This window comes from Lutjanus erythropterus, chromosome 17, assembly GCF_056507025.1.
Source record: "Lutjanus erythropterus isolate fLutEry1 chromosome 17, fLutEry1.hap2, whole genome shotgun sequence".
Classification (NCBI taxonomy): Eukaryota; Metazoa; Chordata; class Actinopteri; order Lutjaniformes; family Lutjanidae; genus Lutjanus; species Lutjanus erythropterus.
This window is the reverse complement of record NC_139333.1, coordinates 6,239,517-6,255,882: the sequence shown is the minus strand read 5'-3', so window position 1 is coordinate 6,255,882 and position 16,366 is coordinate 6,239,517. Positions and strand designations below refer to the sequence as shown.

General features: G+C 39.5%; 2 protein-coding genes across 2 annotated transcripts; one reads left to right on the top strand and one right to left on the bottom strand.

Annotated features, from left to right (window-relative positions):
- Nucleotides 1-2,604: 2,604 nt before the first annotated feature.
- Nucleotides 2,605-13,158, bottom strand: unk (unk zinc finger). Its single transcript, XM_084740121.1, has 15 exons — nt 12,574-13,158; nt 11,850-12,059; nt 8,846-9,022; nt 8,596-8,726; nt 7,125-7,260; nt 6,787-6,904; nt 6,607-6,691; nt 6,199-6,506; nt 5,355-5,420; nt 4,999-5,182; nt 4,785-4,886; nt 4,474-4,659; nt 4,216-4,397; nt 3,835-4,095; nt 2,605-3,092 (listed from the first exon to the last, which is right to left on the bottom strand). The coding sequence occupies exons 1-15, from the start codon at nt 12,720-12,722 to the stop codon at nt 2,937-2,939; spliced, it is 2,451 nt and encodes an 816-aa protein (XP_084596247.1). The 5' UTR covers nt 12,723-13,158; the 3' UTR covers nt 2,605-2,936.
- A 687-nt stretch (nt 13,159-13,845) lies between these two features.
- LOC146311618 (histone H3.3A) lies at nt 13,846-16,328 on the top strand. The gene is made up of 4 exons (XM_084740128.1): nt 13,846-14,005; nt 14,810-14,947; nt 15,058-15,211; nt 15,605-16,328. Exons 2-4 carry the CDS (start codon nt 14,820-14,822, stop codon nt 15,731-15,733), a joined length of 411 nt encoding a protein of 136 aa, XP_084596254.1. The 5' UTR covers nt 13,846-14,005; nt 14,810-14,819; the 3' UTR covers nt 15,734-16,328.
- The last annotated feature ends 38 nt before the right edge of the window (nt 16,329-16,366 follow it).

The following is a 16,366-nucleotide window of genomic DNA, read 5'->3' as shown; positions in this document are numbered from 1 at the left end:
CACTGGTGTTGGATGAGTCGTGTGTGGACAGTATGTTGAGCATGGGTTTACCAAAGACCATCACAGTGATCATGAACACTTTCACACCTGCATTTAAACCTCACACACATTTACACATCTGTCTGCTTCCTGATGTTTTGTCTAATCAGTGCAAGAGATAAGTATGACATCACTTAACTATGTGTATATATATATAATATATATATATATATATATATATATTAGACTACATTTGACACAGTGAAATGTCAAAGATGACTACAAATGTAAAAATTTTGGCAGAGAACCTGTCACACATCGATTTTAAAAATAGCAAATGAGCCGCTTTTAACAAAAAAATGTGTATGTTTGAGTTAACATGAAAAGCGCTAAAGTAAAAATTAAAAAAATGTCATCTTAAAGACTACACAAGTTGACTGAGTATGTTTTCCTTGATTGTGTTAACATGCTTTCCTGTTCCAGTTTACGTAGAAGAATATTAGAGAAAACCTGAGTGCTTTAACAGAGGCCATCTGTTGTAAATTTAAACAAATATTACTAGATTTTTAAATATTTTCTGTCATTATTCAACAGTAATTATCATTTTAAATTTCTTTCGCTAAAAAAAAACTATCAAAGAAAAAAAAAATTAGAATCACTATCTAGATAAGCGCTACCAGCAGACTGGTATGATGGCCCCCTTTTGGCTGTAGCAGTATAGGATCATTGTCTGGATGAAACTAAATATGCCCTTTAAGTGTTTTCAGTCAGACCTGTTGATTTAGCTGAGACAGCTTATCACTCTTAAAATAAAAAAATAAAAAAGCGACTAACTGCCATATCATCCATCCATCTAGAAAGTTTTGAGAACTTTCCCGTCAGACAGCACAACTCATTTTGCCTCTTTCCAGAAACTGTAAAGCAGTTACTCATGGTAACCAGAAATGGATGTAAGGACACAGCAAAGTGAACCAGAGTGATACTACCCAACACCGTCTCACAGCACTTCATGAAATAATCACAAAATTTAATCTATAGATTTGTGCAAATGGACACAAATGTTCTATTTTTGTCATGACACTCAGCACTGTTTTCAAACTAATATACTGTCCATCATCATTCTTGTTCCACGGTCAAGGTAGCAATAATAAATATGCAACGTCCCGCTACACTTTCAAAATAAAGGTCTTGGGCACCAACTCTACCTGGTTAAGTTTAAGAAAAGATCATGATTTGGGCTAAAATAACTACTTCCTTAAAACAATCAAAACTGACTACTGGTCTCAGGAGTTCAATGGAGTATTAGGGCCACATTAAGGATTTAGAATCAAGAGAATAAAGTCAAAATGTCGAGAATTAAGTTGAACATTGCCAGGCACAAGAAAAAAATAAATAAATAATGAGAATGAGAATAAAGTCAAAATACTGGCAATAAAGTTGAAATGTAGAGATTAAAGCTGAAATGCCATTTTGAGAATAAAGTCATAATCGTATTTCAACTTTATTAAAATGAAAAGTAAAAATAAAATTCTTCCTCCTTTGATTATGTTTTTCTTATATCTGTCAGTGCTGGCAATAATACCCCCCCCCCCATGCCTCGCCCTGTCTGACACACCCAGCCGCCTGGTCCTCCTCCTTATGCAAACTTCCTCTGTCTTTGTACAACATTCATTCTCATTATTTTGAAAGATATGCCGACTCATTAAAAATACAATTCTTGTCCATGTGCATGAATTCACCATGGGACCTATCTTTGGAAAAAATATCAACTGTAGTCAATGTAGGGAGACAAATTATTTTTTGATTTGAACTGTGCCACAAATCACACATATGATATTTGTCAATTTAAAAGAGGATTTTTCAAATCAAGTCGCATAGTCACACACACATGCCTGTGTGTTTTCGTACCGGGACACAACAATGGATCTTACTTTTTGCTGCTGATGACAGGTATTGTGCAACAGATGTAGTTCACTTAGCAGTTTCACACAAAACTAAAGTATAGCAAATGGAGACTTTCTTGACATGTAAAATTATTTCTCCAAATGACAAACAACAGATGTGTAATTTGTGACACAGTTCAAAAGGAATCAAACATTAATTTGTCTCTCACTATAGACTATCATTCATCTTTTCTTTCCAAATTTAGGTCTCAAAAGGCGTGACTTAGGTTCTATAGATTCAATTTCATGACTTTTTCACTGTCATGATACTGGGCTGTACTATCAGGCCACCAAGCATCACTTCGTTATACGTCAAGCAAGCAGACAACTGTAGTTTCACTTTCACTTCTGTGTTGTCCATGAGTACAAATATTAAATTGACAAATATCATGGATAACACATCTCGTCCATTAGTACAGGTATACTTCATTTCATATGATAGGCAGTTAGTAAGCTTACTTTAGTAGTAAATACTTCTCAGTTTAACCGTTTGTTGAGGATTATTCCTTACTGTGGATTATCACAAGTAACTGTCTTCTTTTCTGGAAAGAATCACACTATCCAGATGGACAGATAACACTGGAAATGTTTTCACAAAATAGATTTCAGAACTATGTATGGAAATGTTTCATAGTAGCATTAGAGAAGAAATAACAGCAGGTCTTAAAGTTATTTTCACAAATCAAGAACAGGGGTAAAGAACAGTGTTGCTGGTCAATAACTAGTAAAATGTATTGGTGTTCCATGGGTAACAATGGAAAAATATTAATCCTTTAAGTTCCACATTAAGAGCTTTCACTTATTGACCTGTGCTAAATAAACTGGTCATTCATCAGTAAACGTCATCTTAAAAATACAAAACCAAATCAGTGCTCATGTTGTTACCACATTATGAAATGACCTCGACGCAATTTTGAATGGCGGCTGAGATCGAAGGCTGGTATCTGTGGAGTCAGGACTGACTGGTCTGGAATCTGCGGTGGTGGTCTGTGGTGGTCTGGGTAGGGTGGGAGGTCAAGAGAGCTGCTGCTCCAGGGTCTGTTCAGGGCAGAGGGGGCACTCTGTGGAGGTGGAGCAGCTCTCACACTGTAGTCCGTGGCCACAGGGCAGGGACACTGAGCCCTGCTCTCCACACGTCACACAGCACTGTCTCTGTTTCCTGTACACCACCTGTAAAAACACAGAGAAACAGTAAGACCTCAAAATTTCTATTTAAACTCAAGAGTGCTGGATGATTTAATTGACCACACAGGATGTTCCAGGTCAACAAATACAGCGAGTGTGGGTGGTAGTGTGCAAACAAATACACCAGTTCTGCCAGTAAAGCTGTGCTTAAGCTAATACTGAGCTTTGTTTTGCCCCACAGGTGAGTCTTCATACAGAAAAATGACAAAGTAAGCAACTTGAAGATAACACTTGGTGCACTGGGAACTTGCAATGGGCGTTTGCCATAATTTCTGACTTTTTACACACTATAAAAATAATCAAGACACTATGTCTTGTAGAGAGTTAATCGATTATTTATCAACTATTCCCAGATTTCAGCTAATTAAATATGAATATTTTCTTGTTTCTTTATTCCTCTAAGATAGTAAACTGAATTTCTTTGGGTTGTGGACAAAATTAGACATTTGAGGACGTCATCTTAGACTTAATGGAAACACTGATCAACATATAGAGATAGATAAGATAGATAAGAACAGCGGTTGGGGTTTAAACACAACAAAAAAGGAACCACTGCCATGAATCTTGTATAGATGTATCACAATATCATGATGGTGTTTTTGAGAATTGATACAGTAATATAATATCATGATACTCAAGTGTATCAATAATTTCACACCTACTGTTTGGGCCATATTAGTTTCAGTTTACCATGCAGGTCTTAAGGGGAATGAGTGTGTGGTATTACCTGTTCTACAGCGCGTAAGCAGCTACAGAGCTGAGCCTGCAAACTGAGGATTGACTCCAGGGGTAGTCGGTGTAGTAGCTGGAGTTGGTGCAGTGCTAGATGGGGATTGTCTCCACTCCTCAAGCTCTCCAGCGCCTCCTGCAGGAGAGAAGCCCGTCTCTGCGCCTCCTCCTCAGCCTGCCTGGCTCTCTCTGCTTCCATGGCTAACCGTGCCGCATGGGCACGAGACTCCTCTGCGTCTGCCTTCAGCGCAGCCCACGACTAGAAGAGGCAGGACACACAATATACATTCAAAAGTGTACTTCATTTCCCCGTTCACTGCAGTAACATACAGCTCACTGCTCTAACTCAGTGTGCACAAATGGCCCACTACATACCTACCTGAGCTGTGTGTCTCCAGCTGTGACCCCACTGCTTCAGCGCCCTGTGTGCCTCCTCCAGCTCCTGTTTGAGCCTGGAGGTCTCTGCACAGGGGCCGGAGGGCAGAAGCGTGGGGGGTGTACCAGGGGAACCCTGGCCTGATGGGAAATGCTCCCAGATGTTAGTGCTCATACCATTCAGACCTACAAAGACAGAGTCCATTTTAACAAAACCATATAATCATACATCACATGATGTCCTGAATCAAAGTCCACAAACCTAAAGAGCTGTGAGATGGTCCCAAGAAGGTGCTTTCTGATTGGCCAGGTTGTGACAGGTGAGTAGAAAAGAAAGGTGAAGTATGTGGCCTGATTGGGGGAGACGGTGAAGGGGAGCTAAAAGGAGCAGAGCTGCTAAAGGATCCTGGGATGTTGACAGGGGCAGAACTCTGAAACTGGCTACCTCCTATAAAATCAAAGAGACAAATATACAAATTTTGTGTTATGCTTTTGTGCATATGCATACTACTGATGTGTTCATGTTTAAATTATTTGTTGTTCTGGATGAGTAATGTTGTGTCTTTGAAATACCCAGCATAACTCCCACACTGGGCAGAGCAGAGCTGCTGTCCAAGCTCCTCTCCAACGCCGACACACCAAAATCATTCAGGTCGAGGTCATCCAGGGCTGACTCTGTGACACATACAACAACACAACAATTTATCACATTTACAGCTATTTTACATGCTTATTGTCAGAGCTATTTGAAATGTTGTACAACAGAATTTTATAGATCTTCACTTACCAACAACTGACTCTACAGTCTCACTGGTGGGGTAAAAGGGCAGGGCGTTAGCGTTCATGCCAGAAGAGATGCTGGATCCCGGGGGTCCGAGAGGGGCGGGGCTGGGTGGTGTGGCGGCCAGACTGGAGGGGATGCTGGACGACAGACTCAAAGGGCTGCCCACAGGCAGAAACACTAACAAGTCCTGAAGGACAACGAATATGGAATGAGGTATTTGGAGAAATGGGTGTTAGTTTATTCTTGTGTCCTTGCAGCAAGATTATTATTAGCAAGAAAAGTATGATCCTGAGGGAAAAAAGTGGATGCAAAAAGATGAAAAACAACAGAAACCGCTTGAGTAGAGGTTGTAACTTTACCTGTTTGCTTTGTGTTGATGCTAATTCTCTGTTGCGCTGCTCAAGAGCAAAACTCCTTTGCTTAGCCTGCAAACACAAACAGTATAAGAAAACATGCAGGACAGACATGTTTTTCTTTTGTTTTATTTAACGGAATAATTCGTATTACTTGAAATGGGGTTGCATGAGGTACTTGTTGATAGTCTATTATAGGGGTGTAAGAAAATCGAACATCTGGATATGTTTTGAGATACTGTATTGATTCTCAAAACACTGTAGTGTGATATTTTGATAACATGCGAAGATACCCAGCAGTGGTTAATTTTATGTTATGTTTAAATCCAGACAGCTAAATTGCAGTGTTATCTATCTTTCCTGTTCAGATTGAATGAAAAAGTGCACTTTTTAACTTTATGTGTACGCTGCTGTCATACTATGACAGTTTTCCTAAAATTAGGTTTAAAAAACATACACATCATATTGGCAGATTCAAGCCGATACACAGCCCTAGTTGTTACTGACAGTAGATGATGTTTGACACGCCCCCAGTTTGAAGATCCAGCAGGAGTGCCGGTGTAGCTGTCTAACACCAAGGTAATGTGGTGGAATATTCTAAATATAATACACTGTGGTACACTTTAACTGATATTGTTTTTTTAGGTGGCTAAAATACGTTTTGCTGCTGATCCTGTCCACAGCAGTACAATGCTTAGATTCTGTGCTGCTACTCCTCTCTGCTTCTCCAAACAAAATACACTGACTGTGGATAAGTACCTCATACAACCCCAATTAAATAATTTTAACTATCCCTTTAATAGGCCATATATTGCAGACGTTGCCCCTTTTCTTTGTTTGTCCTTCTCACCTGATCCTCCCTCTCAAACCCAGGTGCTCTGCAGTACCCTCCTTCTCCTGCCCAAGGAGACAGAGACTCTGTCCCTCCACTCGCATCCTCACATAGAGACAAAACACTACCCAGCAGCCCCTGCTCCGCCACGCATGACCCCGCAGATGGAGAGAAGGGGTCTGGAACACAGCCAGAACCGGGCCCTTGTCCCATGTTGTGTCTGCTAGGACTTGAGGAAGCTTCCTGAGCAGGAAGAGGGTCTGGAGGTCTGGGGGGTGGAGGGGAGCTTGGGGTGGGGAATGAAGGCTCCTCTGGAACAAAGGGCTCTGGGGAAGGTTGAATAAAGCAAAACAAAAAGCATAATGTTAAACTGAAAAATCAGTAATCTGATGGTGGTTTGCTTAGAAATGCATCGTGAGGACTTACTTTCAACATGAGCAAAGGCACAGAAAGGCCCTCTGGGACAGCTGCCACACTGCTGCATGTCGTTACACTTAGTGGATTTATAGATCTGTGACAGAGGAACAAATCAACACACGGTGATATTCATCTTCTGTGATTTCAGGTCTAGATTCTATCAACACTCTCTTTTGAAAACAGACAAACCTCTGGGTGGAACTGTTGTTCTGTTCTTGTGTGGCAATATTGACATCCCTCTGCCCCCTCACATTTACTGGGGTCGCCCCACTCCTCACCCTGTTTCACAGCTGGACACGGCAACGCTCTGTGGCGGCAAGAATGACACAACATCTTTGTTAAACACATCCACAAACAAGCAAAAAAAAAAAAAAAAAAAAAAAAAAAAAGCACTTTTAAAACATTAAAGTTCAAATCTAAAAAGTAAATTTTCCAGTCAGATACAAGTTAATTATAAAAAGTAATGCAGTCAGTATTTCAAGAGGTTTCAAGGATTTCCAGCACCTGTAAAAACCCTGAATATTCACCTGTATTTGTGCTTGTGCGGGCTGCGCCTCCTGTCTTTGCTGTTGTGGTAGTACGGACAGGCATAACCTTGACGGCACAGACGAGGTGGTTTCTTACAGAGTTCTGTCTTGTAGTGGGACAGCACATAGTTGTTATCTAAAGAGATAAAACACACATTGGGGGACAAAGAGACAGAGTGATGAGTGCAGGACAGTCAGGTAAAATGATTAGAGATCCTCCAAACAAAGAAACAGGAGTGAAGCTCTTTTACTGCATTTGAAAGGTCTGACAGTGTTGGATATGAAGGAGATAGGATGTGTTCCCACCATCACAACAGAAAGCATCATCGAGGTTAATGTGACTGTTATACAACAGTTATCAGCATGTGTCCACTTCTCAGAAAATGCTCTTTATACAAGTAGATACACAAAAGAAAACAAGACAGTACTAAACATCAGCATTGTTACAAGCAGTAATGAACAGTGTTTCAGGAGAAATACCAGAGGGGCTGGAAATGTGTTGGATGAAGTTAGGCGTTAAAATGATAGATCAGATTATTTGAAGTGGGGCTGCATGAGGCACAGTAGATCAACTAATCAACAAGCCTCCACTTTAAGGAAGCAGAGAGGAGAAAATTAATCCCCTTTACCTTGCCGTCAGACAACCTTATTCGATGGGAAACTGCTGTTATGTAAGCCAAATGCTGTCTCCAAACCAACCAGACTCCTTGAGCAAAAACAGTAGTTTTACCTCGCGGAACACAGGCGTTGCTCATCTACTACTATCTTGATCGGTCAGTTTGTCTGTGTAGTTGTGTGACTTCAGTGAATCCAAACTAACCTTTTAAAACACAGAAGTCACAAAATAACAAACAAACTCACTGATCGAGGCAATGGTATTCCAACAACTCCCACATTCTCAAACCAAATCACTGATTTTGCCCATCAAGTCTGGTAGGTTTGGAGAGAGTGATATTTGGCTTATATAACGTTTAAAAGACTGTCTGATGACAAGGTAAAGCAGTGAAAATATTCTAAATAAGTACCTTACTTCAAATACTATTCATTGGAACAATCCCTTTAAGTAAGGCACTACAAGAAAAAACTTAGTCCTCTGACCAATTTGAAGAAAGTCGGTTCAGAGACACAGTGTGGGTGCAATTAGAGGGCTCCAGCCAAAAAGTAAACCTGGCTCAACTTAGGCTGGACTGGAATGCAACTTTATCAGAGAAGGTGCTGCTTTGGCCAGTCTAATATATGCAAGTGCACATTTTTAAGTTGCCTCCATGATACCTACCCAGAGTTAGAAACTCCTGTCAGAGTATTATGAACAGTGATGCAGTGTTTTGGCCTCTGATAAGCCTCCACACTCATGGATTGGTCGACTTTCCTGGATAATTTTACTGACACACCAATGCAGCACCTTGTATTAATTTAGCACAGTTCTGTTTTCAGTCTGAATGCCTGCTGAAGTGCTATAGCACAGATTTACCTTGCCAGCGTGGTTCCTCACTAAGGATCTTCTCTATGAGAGCTGTACTCGCTGCCTGTCCTGACTGTCCGTCTCCTCCACCTCCCTCTGTGGCCACAGAGCCTCCCTGAGACTCCATCACCTGCACTTCTCTGCAAAACCCACAGTGTAAAGACACCCTGTCAGCAACTACAGCACTGAAACACATACAGAAACTGATATGAAGTCCGAGGATGCCTGGTTAGATGTTACAGTTAGTTCTTTTGGGCACCTGATATCATAAACAGGGCTGCGCAGGTCATGTGAGCCGTGTGCAAAGGCACAGTGGGACCCGTTTTTACTGCAGTGGCCTTTTGCGTCTGTTTCGTGGATACATGATCCCGTCTTATAGTAGCGGAGGTGATATCTGCGCTCTGTGTCGCCTGCTGTCCGATGTAGAAATGGGCATCTGGAGGAGACAAACATGGATACAAACATCAAAACATACAGGTCTTTTGAGTACAGTATATTGTATACTAGGGCTGCAAGTTATAATTATTTTAACTAATAACTCTATTTACAGATTGTTTGGTCAATTGCTCAATATATTGTGTTGCCTGTGAAATATCAGAAAATTGAAAAAAAAAATACCCATAAGTAATCCCAGATCCTAAGTGGAAGTCTTAAAATAGCTGATTTGTCTGACTTACAATCCCAAAAACCCACAAATTTTCCGCCAGAAAGTAAACAAAAACTAATTGTCTCAACTCTACTGTATACTACACCAGTAGACCAGTGTTTCAACAGTGAAAGACACTTGTGTTTTTTAATTACAAGCAACTGCGATTATGACTTCAATCATGATTTTGTATATATAATTGTCTGGAGTTCATAGCACAACAGTTCTGTATTGTCCCAAGCTGCACAGCTATTATCTCTGTTGATATGAAATTCACAAGAACGTGCATGAAAAACTGCACTTTAAGATTGTTTTCAAAGTCTGCAGCAGACAAGCTAGATGCTAGTTTTATTGTATAGGTATACAACATTCAAAAAATACAGTGGCTTGCCCAAACCTCATAAAAAAACTATATTAATACAATGTAGCAGCTAAACATTTCCTTTATTGAAGTATGTATGTGCTGCATCCTCAGGAAATACTTGTAAGTTAGAGTTTCAGAACTCCCCACACCTCTGTGTATTGGTGTTTCTTCCTTTTTTCAACTCAGCATTTTGAGACAAGAGCTGGCAGTGCAATCGTTAAATTGAAATGTACACTTAAGCACTCCACCCAGTAGTTCATTAGCATGAATCAAACACATCTCGGTTTGACCCTCAATCAACTTCCATCCTTACATTTACATTCCCTTTGTCTGTGACTGTCACCAAGGGGGTGTCAAAAGCTCAGCACATTTCAGTCTAAAAGAGACCCACAGAGCGGGTGAACGGCTATGTTCAGGTGATAATGCACAGTGGAATAAATTATGCATCAGACACTATTCTTCCAAAGTGTTCAACTACACTTACAATTGAGGGCAGGGTGTAAAGGTCCTTTGCCATGCAACTTCCTACACAGTCTGATGAATCACTTGAGCAATTCAGGATTTCAGTGTTAAAGGTTTACAAATGTTATGGATGAGACAAGGACGATGCTTTGAATAACAGCAAGATTTAAACATTTAGAACAGGGCTGCACAGTTGATCGAAATAATATCAAAAATTACAAAATGTCCAAGATCAATGCCCATATTGCAGAAGCTGTCATTTTTAATAAAGGAAAAATGTGTGACAAAACAGCATTATAATGAAGAACTGCAGGGCTGCAGAGATGCTCTGGCTCACAAATCCTGCCCTCCCTCCTGTTTGGTATAGACCCCACCAAATGATACATAATCAGGATTATAACAGTCTTTTTGAACATGATGCAAAAATTATCATTCCCATTAATCTGTAATTATATTGCAATCACAATATTTGTCAAAAAAATCATAATATGACTTTTTCTACCATATTGTGGAGCTTTAATTTAGCGTCAAAGAGACTCCAACTTTGTAACAAAAGGCCAAGTCATTATTTTTATTGTAAGTTACTTTTATATACAAAATACTAGGGACAGGGCTTTTAATGTCTGCAGTCATATTTTATAAGTTCGTTACTCTAATTAAATGTAAAAAAAAATAAATTAATAAATAAATACTCAAACAAAATCCTCAGTTTGAATTAAGTGATTCATCAGATTAAGTGAGTTGGTCTTTTTTTATTTGATCAACTTTTTTAATCAAGATAATCACTGTAAATGCTATTTTTGACAAATATGGATTGAGGCAGAATATTTTCTTCAGTGAAAACATGTTGCAAAGGTTGGAAATGATACTATCCATGTTTTTTCCAATAAATTTTGACTTGTGGACTTTTCAGTGCTCTGACGTTATTTGAAATGTCTAGATCACAAGTTGAGCTGCAACAATTAATTGATTATTGAATTAATTGCCGACTATTTTGATAATCAATTAATTGATTTAAATATCTTTTAAAGAAAAAAGTCAAAATTCTGTGATTCCAGCTCCTGAAATGTGAATATTTTTTGGTTTCTTTACTCCGTTATGTCATTAAACTGAATATCTTTGAGTGCTGAGCAAAACAAGACATCTGAGGACGTCTTCCTGTGCTTTGGGAAACACTGATCAAAACTTTTCACCATTTTCTGACAATTTATAGACCAAACAACTATCTATCACTTAATAGAGAAAACAATTCACCAATTACTTAACCATTAAAATAATTATTACTCACAGACCTCATCACAAGACTCTGAGACAATCTTACACACCCACCTATAGAATCTAATTCTACAAACAGTGTAATACGAATAATATTAGTGTAGTCTAATCTTTATCTGCAACTGGACAGAAATACTGAGTTTAAACAGAATGAACGGACATACAAAACAAGGTGCAACATTCAACTGGTGCAACAAGTGAAAGCCGTTTTAAAGGACTGTCATTCAAAATGTCAAATCTCTAAACTATTCAGTACAGCCCTATAAATACCCACCACAAAGAGCAAAAGAGAGTGTACTTTACACAGACATGTCACAATCCATCACCACTATCAGCCTCCCAAATACAGTGTGGCTAGCTATGCAATCCAGTGCAAAAACAACAACACTCCCTCTAGACAGACCTGATTTTTAGTATTATTAAATGTATGAGTCTATTGATGAGCCCATGATAATGAATGCAAGCATGATGTGAAGCAGTCTTTTTGCACAACACTGAAATCTCGGCTGCACTCACTCATCTCCATCAGGACAGGTGCCCGTTCCCTCATCATATTTGGTACAGTAAACATCTGGGCTGTAGTTGAAGGTGCCGTCCCGTCTGCGGATGGGTCTGCGGCGCCGCTGGTTCAGGAAGTGCCAGTGGAAACAGGAGAAAGGCCGGTGTTGTGTGCATTTATGCTGAACGAACAGGGGGCACTGCTCAGTTCTGAACTCCTTCAGATATCTGGGAGAGAGGGAACCAACAAGAGAGAGTGGAATAAATTTCTGCGCCGTTTCTTACACAAGCAAAAGTATATCCTACTTATTAACAGTACATTCAATTTGCTTGCTAGTAGTGATTATTTTTCCAGGGATCCTCCAGTATTACTGCTACCCTGTCTATTCTCTGCTGTTGTGTCGAACTTGGTCCCCGCGAAAAGCTAAAACAGTAAATAAACTAGCATTACGTTTATGCAGCAACGAGGCATAACCACAAATACAGAACTTTAACTATCCTGTGCCACACAGCTTGTAAAAAATGGCTACTGTTAGTGAGTAACGTTAGGCCTCTTTCTCGAGACCTGCTCTGGATAATAAGCACATTATGGCTGAAGTGGCTTGGTTCAGTCATTCTAAAGAATATCAACTTTATCATACACTAATTTTTCCAAAATACAATATAGCTGTATTTTGGTAAATGCAACTACACGTGAGGTTGTGTACACTTGGCTAGCTAATCCAGCTAACTAGCTACGTACGTGTAATGTTGAGGTTTCTCGGGCTGCACGTTCAACACGGTTGCGGGAGATGTCGAGCCCCCAGCGGGCGAAGACGAAGAGGACGAGGAGGGTCCCCCGGTAGTCGTCGTTGCCGAAGCTGACGGGGGCTGTGAGTGCGTTTTAGACATTTTACCCAGTTGAAGCCTAACAACAAGAAGCTTGTTTTTAGCTTACTGGCTAGCTATTCTTATTAGCTTCGAAATCCGCATTCTACGATGATGTGAGCTTGCGCAAGGCAGGAGGAAGTAGTAGCAAAGGGACAACTAGGGACAACACGGAACTATGGGATATTGAGTTCAATTATAATTTAAGTTATTATTACGCAAATAGACCGATATATTAAATCATCTACTTTTTAAAAATGCTTAATTGAACAATACAGTTAAAGAAAACAAGGCAAGTCAACCATGGCAATAAAAACACCGGGCATGTACTGAATAGGAGAAAACAAACGCACAAAACAAAAGAGACACAAAAACAGCAACAAAAAACACAGGAGTAAACTATCAAAAAAGTTAAACAAATTAAAGTATAGGAGAAACATAACATACACAATACAGTAAATAATATTACAAGATAAATTACAGAATATAAACTGTCTTCAATAAGATTTCAAATTCACACATTTCAAGGATTTACAATAAAGTGTAAACTCGTTGTAAAGAGCACTGGAATTGAAATTATGTAATAGTTTGTCATTATGAGAACTGGTTTAATTAGCAGATATGGATATAATGATTGGACTGGTAATGAAAGAGAATATGTGATTTAAATAGATTAGATATATACGTTTTTTGTTTGTTTGAACCATTTGTTTCATAAATCGTTAGGAGTGACAGCAATCTCCGTGGTTGCTATGTCTGAATTGCAAAATGAACAGATTAAATGATCTACTGTGATTTTTCCCCCCACTATTATCTATTTATTTTTCTTTTCTTTTGTTTATTTTTTTTTTCTTCTTGTCATTTCAATTTTATTTTGATATTTGTTGAAGTTCATGCTCAACCAAGAAGTAGATATTATTGTGATGTTGGTTGGAAAGTGCCTTGATATATTTGGAACATATAACAAATAAATAAATAAATAAATAAATAAATAAATAAATAAAAACAAAATCTACTGTGATAAATTATAGAGACATATTTGTACAAAACTGAAACATAGGGAATGGATGATCTCACGTTGACGTTTTGTGTTGTTTTTTTTACTGCGCCTTCTCTATTGGGTGACTCATACGTCCATATGAAGATGAACCAATGAGCGTGCAGTGCTTTACGAGGATGACGTCAGGACAGAATATTTATACTCGGCCTCGATCTCCCTCCCAACACAAACCGTTTTCGTTTTCGACGGTGATCTACGACGACTTGTCAGCTACGCGCATTACTTCATATCAGCCAACGTCCTAAAGGTAAATATCATTTTCTTGTTATGTACATAATGTACGTGAATCTATTGTCAAGACTGCACTATGTATTCGAGGGTCGTGTTTTTATTTACAGGCACTGTTTGGCTAACATGTCGACTTGCTAACGTTAGCGTTAGCTAAAAATAGAACAATGGAATCTCTTACCGTTGACGTTTCTCGTTAAACGTCACCGTTAGGTCGGTAAAGTGAAACTAGGCCTCGTAAACAATCCAACGGTTAGCTAAAATTAACCGTTTCATTCGTAAAGTCTGATCTTCGTTATTTTATATAAAGGTGGCCTTTAGCTTGGCTAATTATATGTAAGCTAATGTTGCCTGAGCTGAAGCGAGGCAATGTCGCCTGGGGGTGAAATGAGAAGCGGTGAAAATGGCGAAGTGGAAAAGCAGAGGCTGACTGGTTGGCCTGGTTCAGGCGCGGAGCTGCTGTGTCTGGCTGCTGTTGGTCTTTGGGGATTTTATTTCGTTAGTTAAAACGCTGTAATGCCACCGTTGGACACGACCCAATTTAAAAACACGGCATATTTGATCAACAGTGAGTCGTTTAAATGGTGACCTTTATTTTGGGGCTTGGTAATAGGTATAGCATTGATAGAGCGTACCGGAGCATACCAGACGCCTCCCAGTGATTACAACTTGGGGGGGAGGGGAGCTTGACTCAACTGTAGGCTACGTTAGCATCCTAGCTTGATAATTAACACTGAATTCATACGGCTACTTCTGTTTAGCACGGTTAAGTTTGACGTTACGCTATCAGTGGTTTTAATCCGTGTACTTTGGCTGTTTTTAGCAAGCACGACATGGCCCGTACCAAGCAGACTGCCCGTAAATCTACTGGAGGAAAGGCGCCAAGGAAGCAACTCGCTACCAAGGCAGCCAGGAAGAGCGCCCCGTCCACAGGGGGAGTGAAGAAGCCCCATCGTTACAGGTATTTTTTTCATTAGTAACTTATTTACTTTATAAATTTGAATTTTCCATCTGCGTGCGGTGTTAAATGTTGCTCTTTTTATAGTTGGTAATTTATTTATTTTTTCCTAGGCCTGGAACTGTGGCTCTGAGGGAGATCCGTCGTTACCAGAAGTCCACAGAGTTGCTTATCCGCAAGCTGCCCTTCCAGCGTCTGGTGAGGGAAATTGCCCAAGATTTCAAGACTGATCTGCGCTTCCAGAGTGCTGCCATCGGTGCTCTCCAGGTAAATAAGACATGGAATTAAACCCTTGTAGAGCAGGATTGCACAATTGATCACAATATGACTGAGTGCTATATCCAAATTGCAGAAGCAAAACTGAATTGCTATTTATTTTTATTTTTTTTTTGGAAAAGAAAACGGTATTGTAGTATTGCATAGGTGCCCACCCCCCACAATTTTCTTCCAATGAAAGATGTTTGGTACAGACCCCAACAAATATCACACATCAGGATTCTAATATTTTCAGTAAAAAACTGTGATGCAAAATGATGTCCATTATATTTATAGAAATTTCAGTCAATAATTGCAATATGACTTTAGTACTTTTAGGACACAATGAGCAGTAGTTTGAATCTTATGCATGTTTTTTTTTTCTTTCTTTTTTTCTTTTAACAGGAAGCCAGTGAGGCGTACCTGGTGGGTCTGTTTGAGGACACCAACCTGTGTGCCATCCACGCCAAACGTGTCACCATCATGCCCAAAGACATTCAGCTGGCTCGTAGGATAAGGGGAGAGAGGGCCTAAGCGGCTAGTGGCAGCATCATCTAGACAGATCCTATTTATCATACTTAACCATTTTTGTGGACATTTTTATTTCTTGGGTATTTTTTTTATACATTTTCTTTTTGAATTTTGTATTGTATTTTAGACTGGGACAATTCATCAATCATTCCACAAGCCCAAGTACAAGTAGGGTAGTTGGAAATGTTGTGAAGTAGGAGTATCTGCCTATTCCATCATAGGTCATTAATACATGTTATAGTCATCATACTACCCCTTGAGTTCTTTGTGGGTATCAGGCTCCCTCTGGTGATGGCGTTGTCTTTGAAGCGAGGATGAATTCACATTTCCATGGGGTCCAGGGTCTCTTCACTTGTCTACCATTCATTAACCACAAAATGCCAGCATGTTGTGCTCAACAGGTCTCACTGCAGTGTTTGGGTATTGGCTACTACAGCTAATACTCCGACTCTCAGTGACGAGCATGGCAGACCCCTCCTGTATTTTTCTGGACTGCTTTTTACATGTTTTTCAACATAAAATCTTGGCAGCTACATTTAATACTATTTATGAAAATGTTGTCACATGTCTTTCTATTAAAGGTCTTTATGAGTAGAAAGCCTTGTGTTCGGTGGTTGATTAAAATGTGTATTTGTG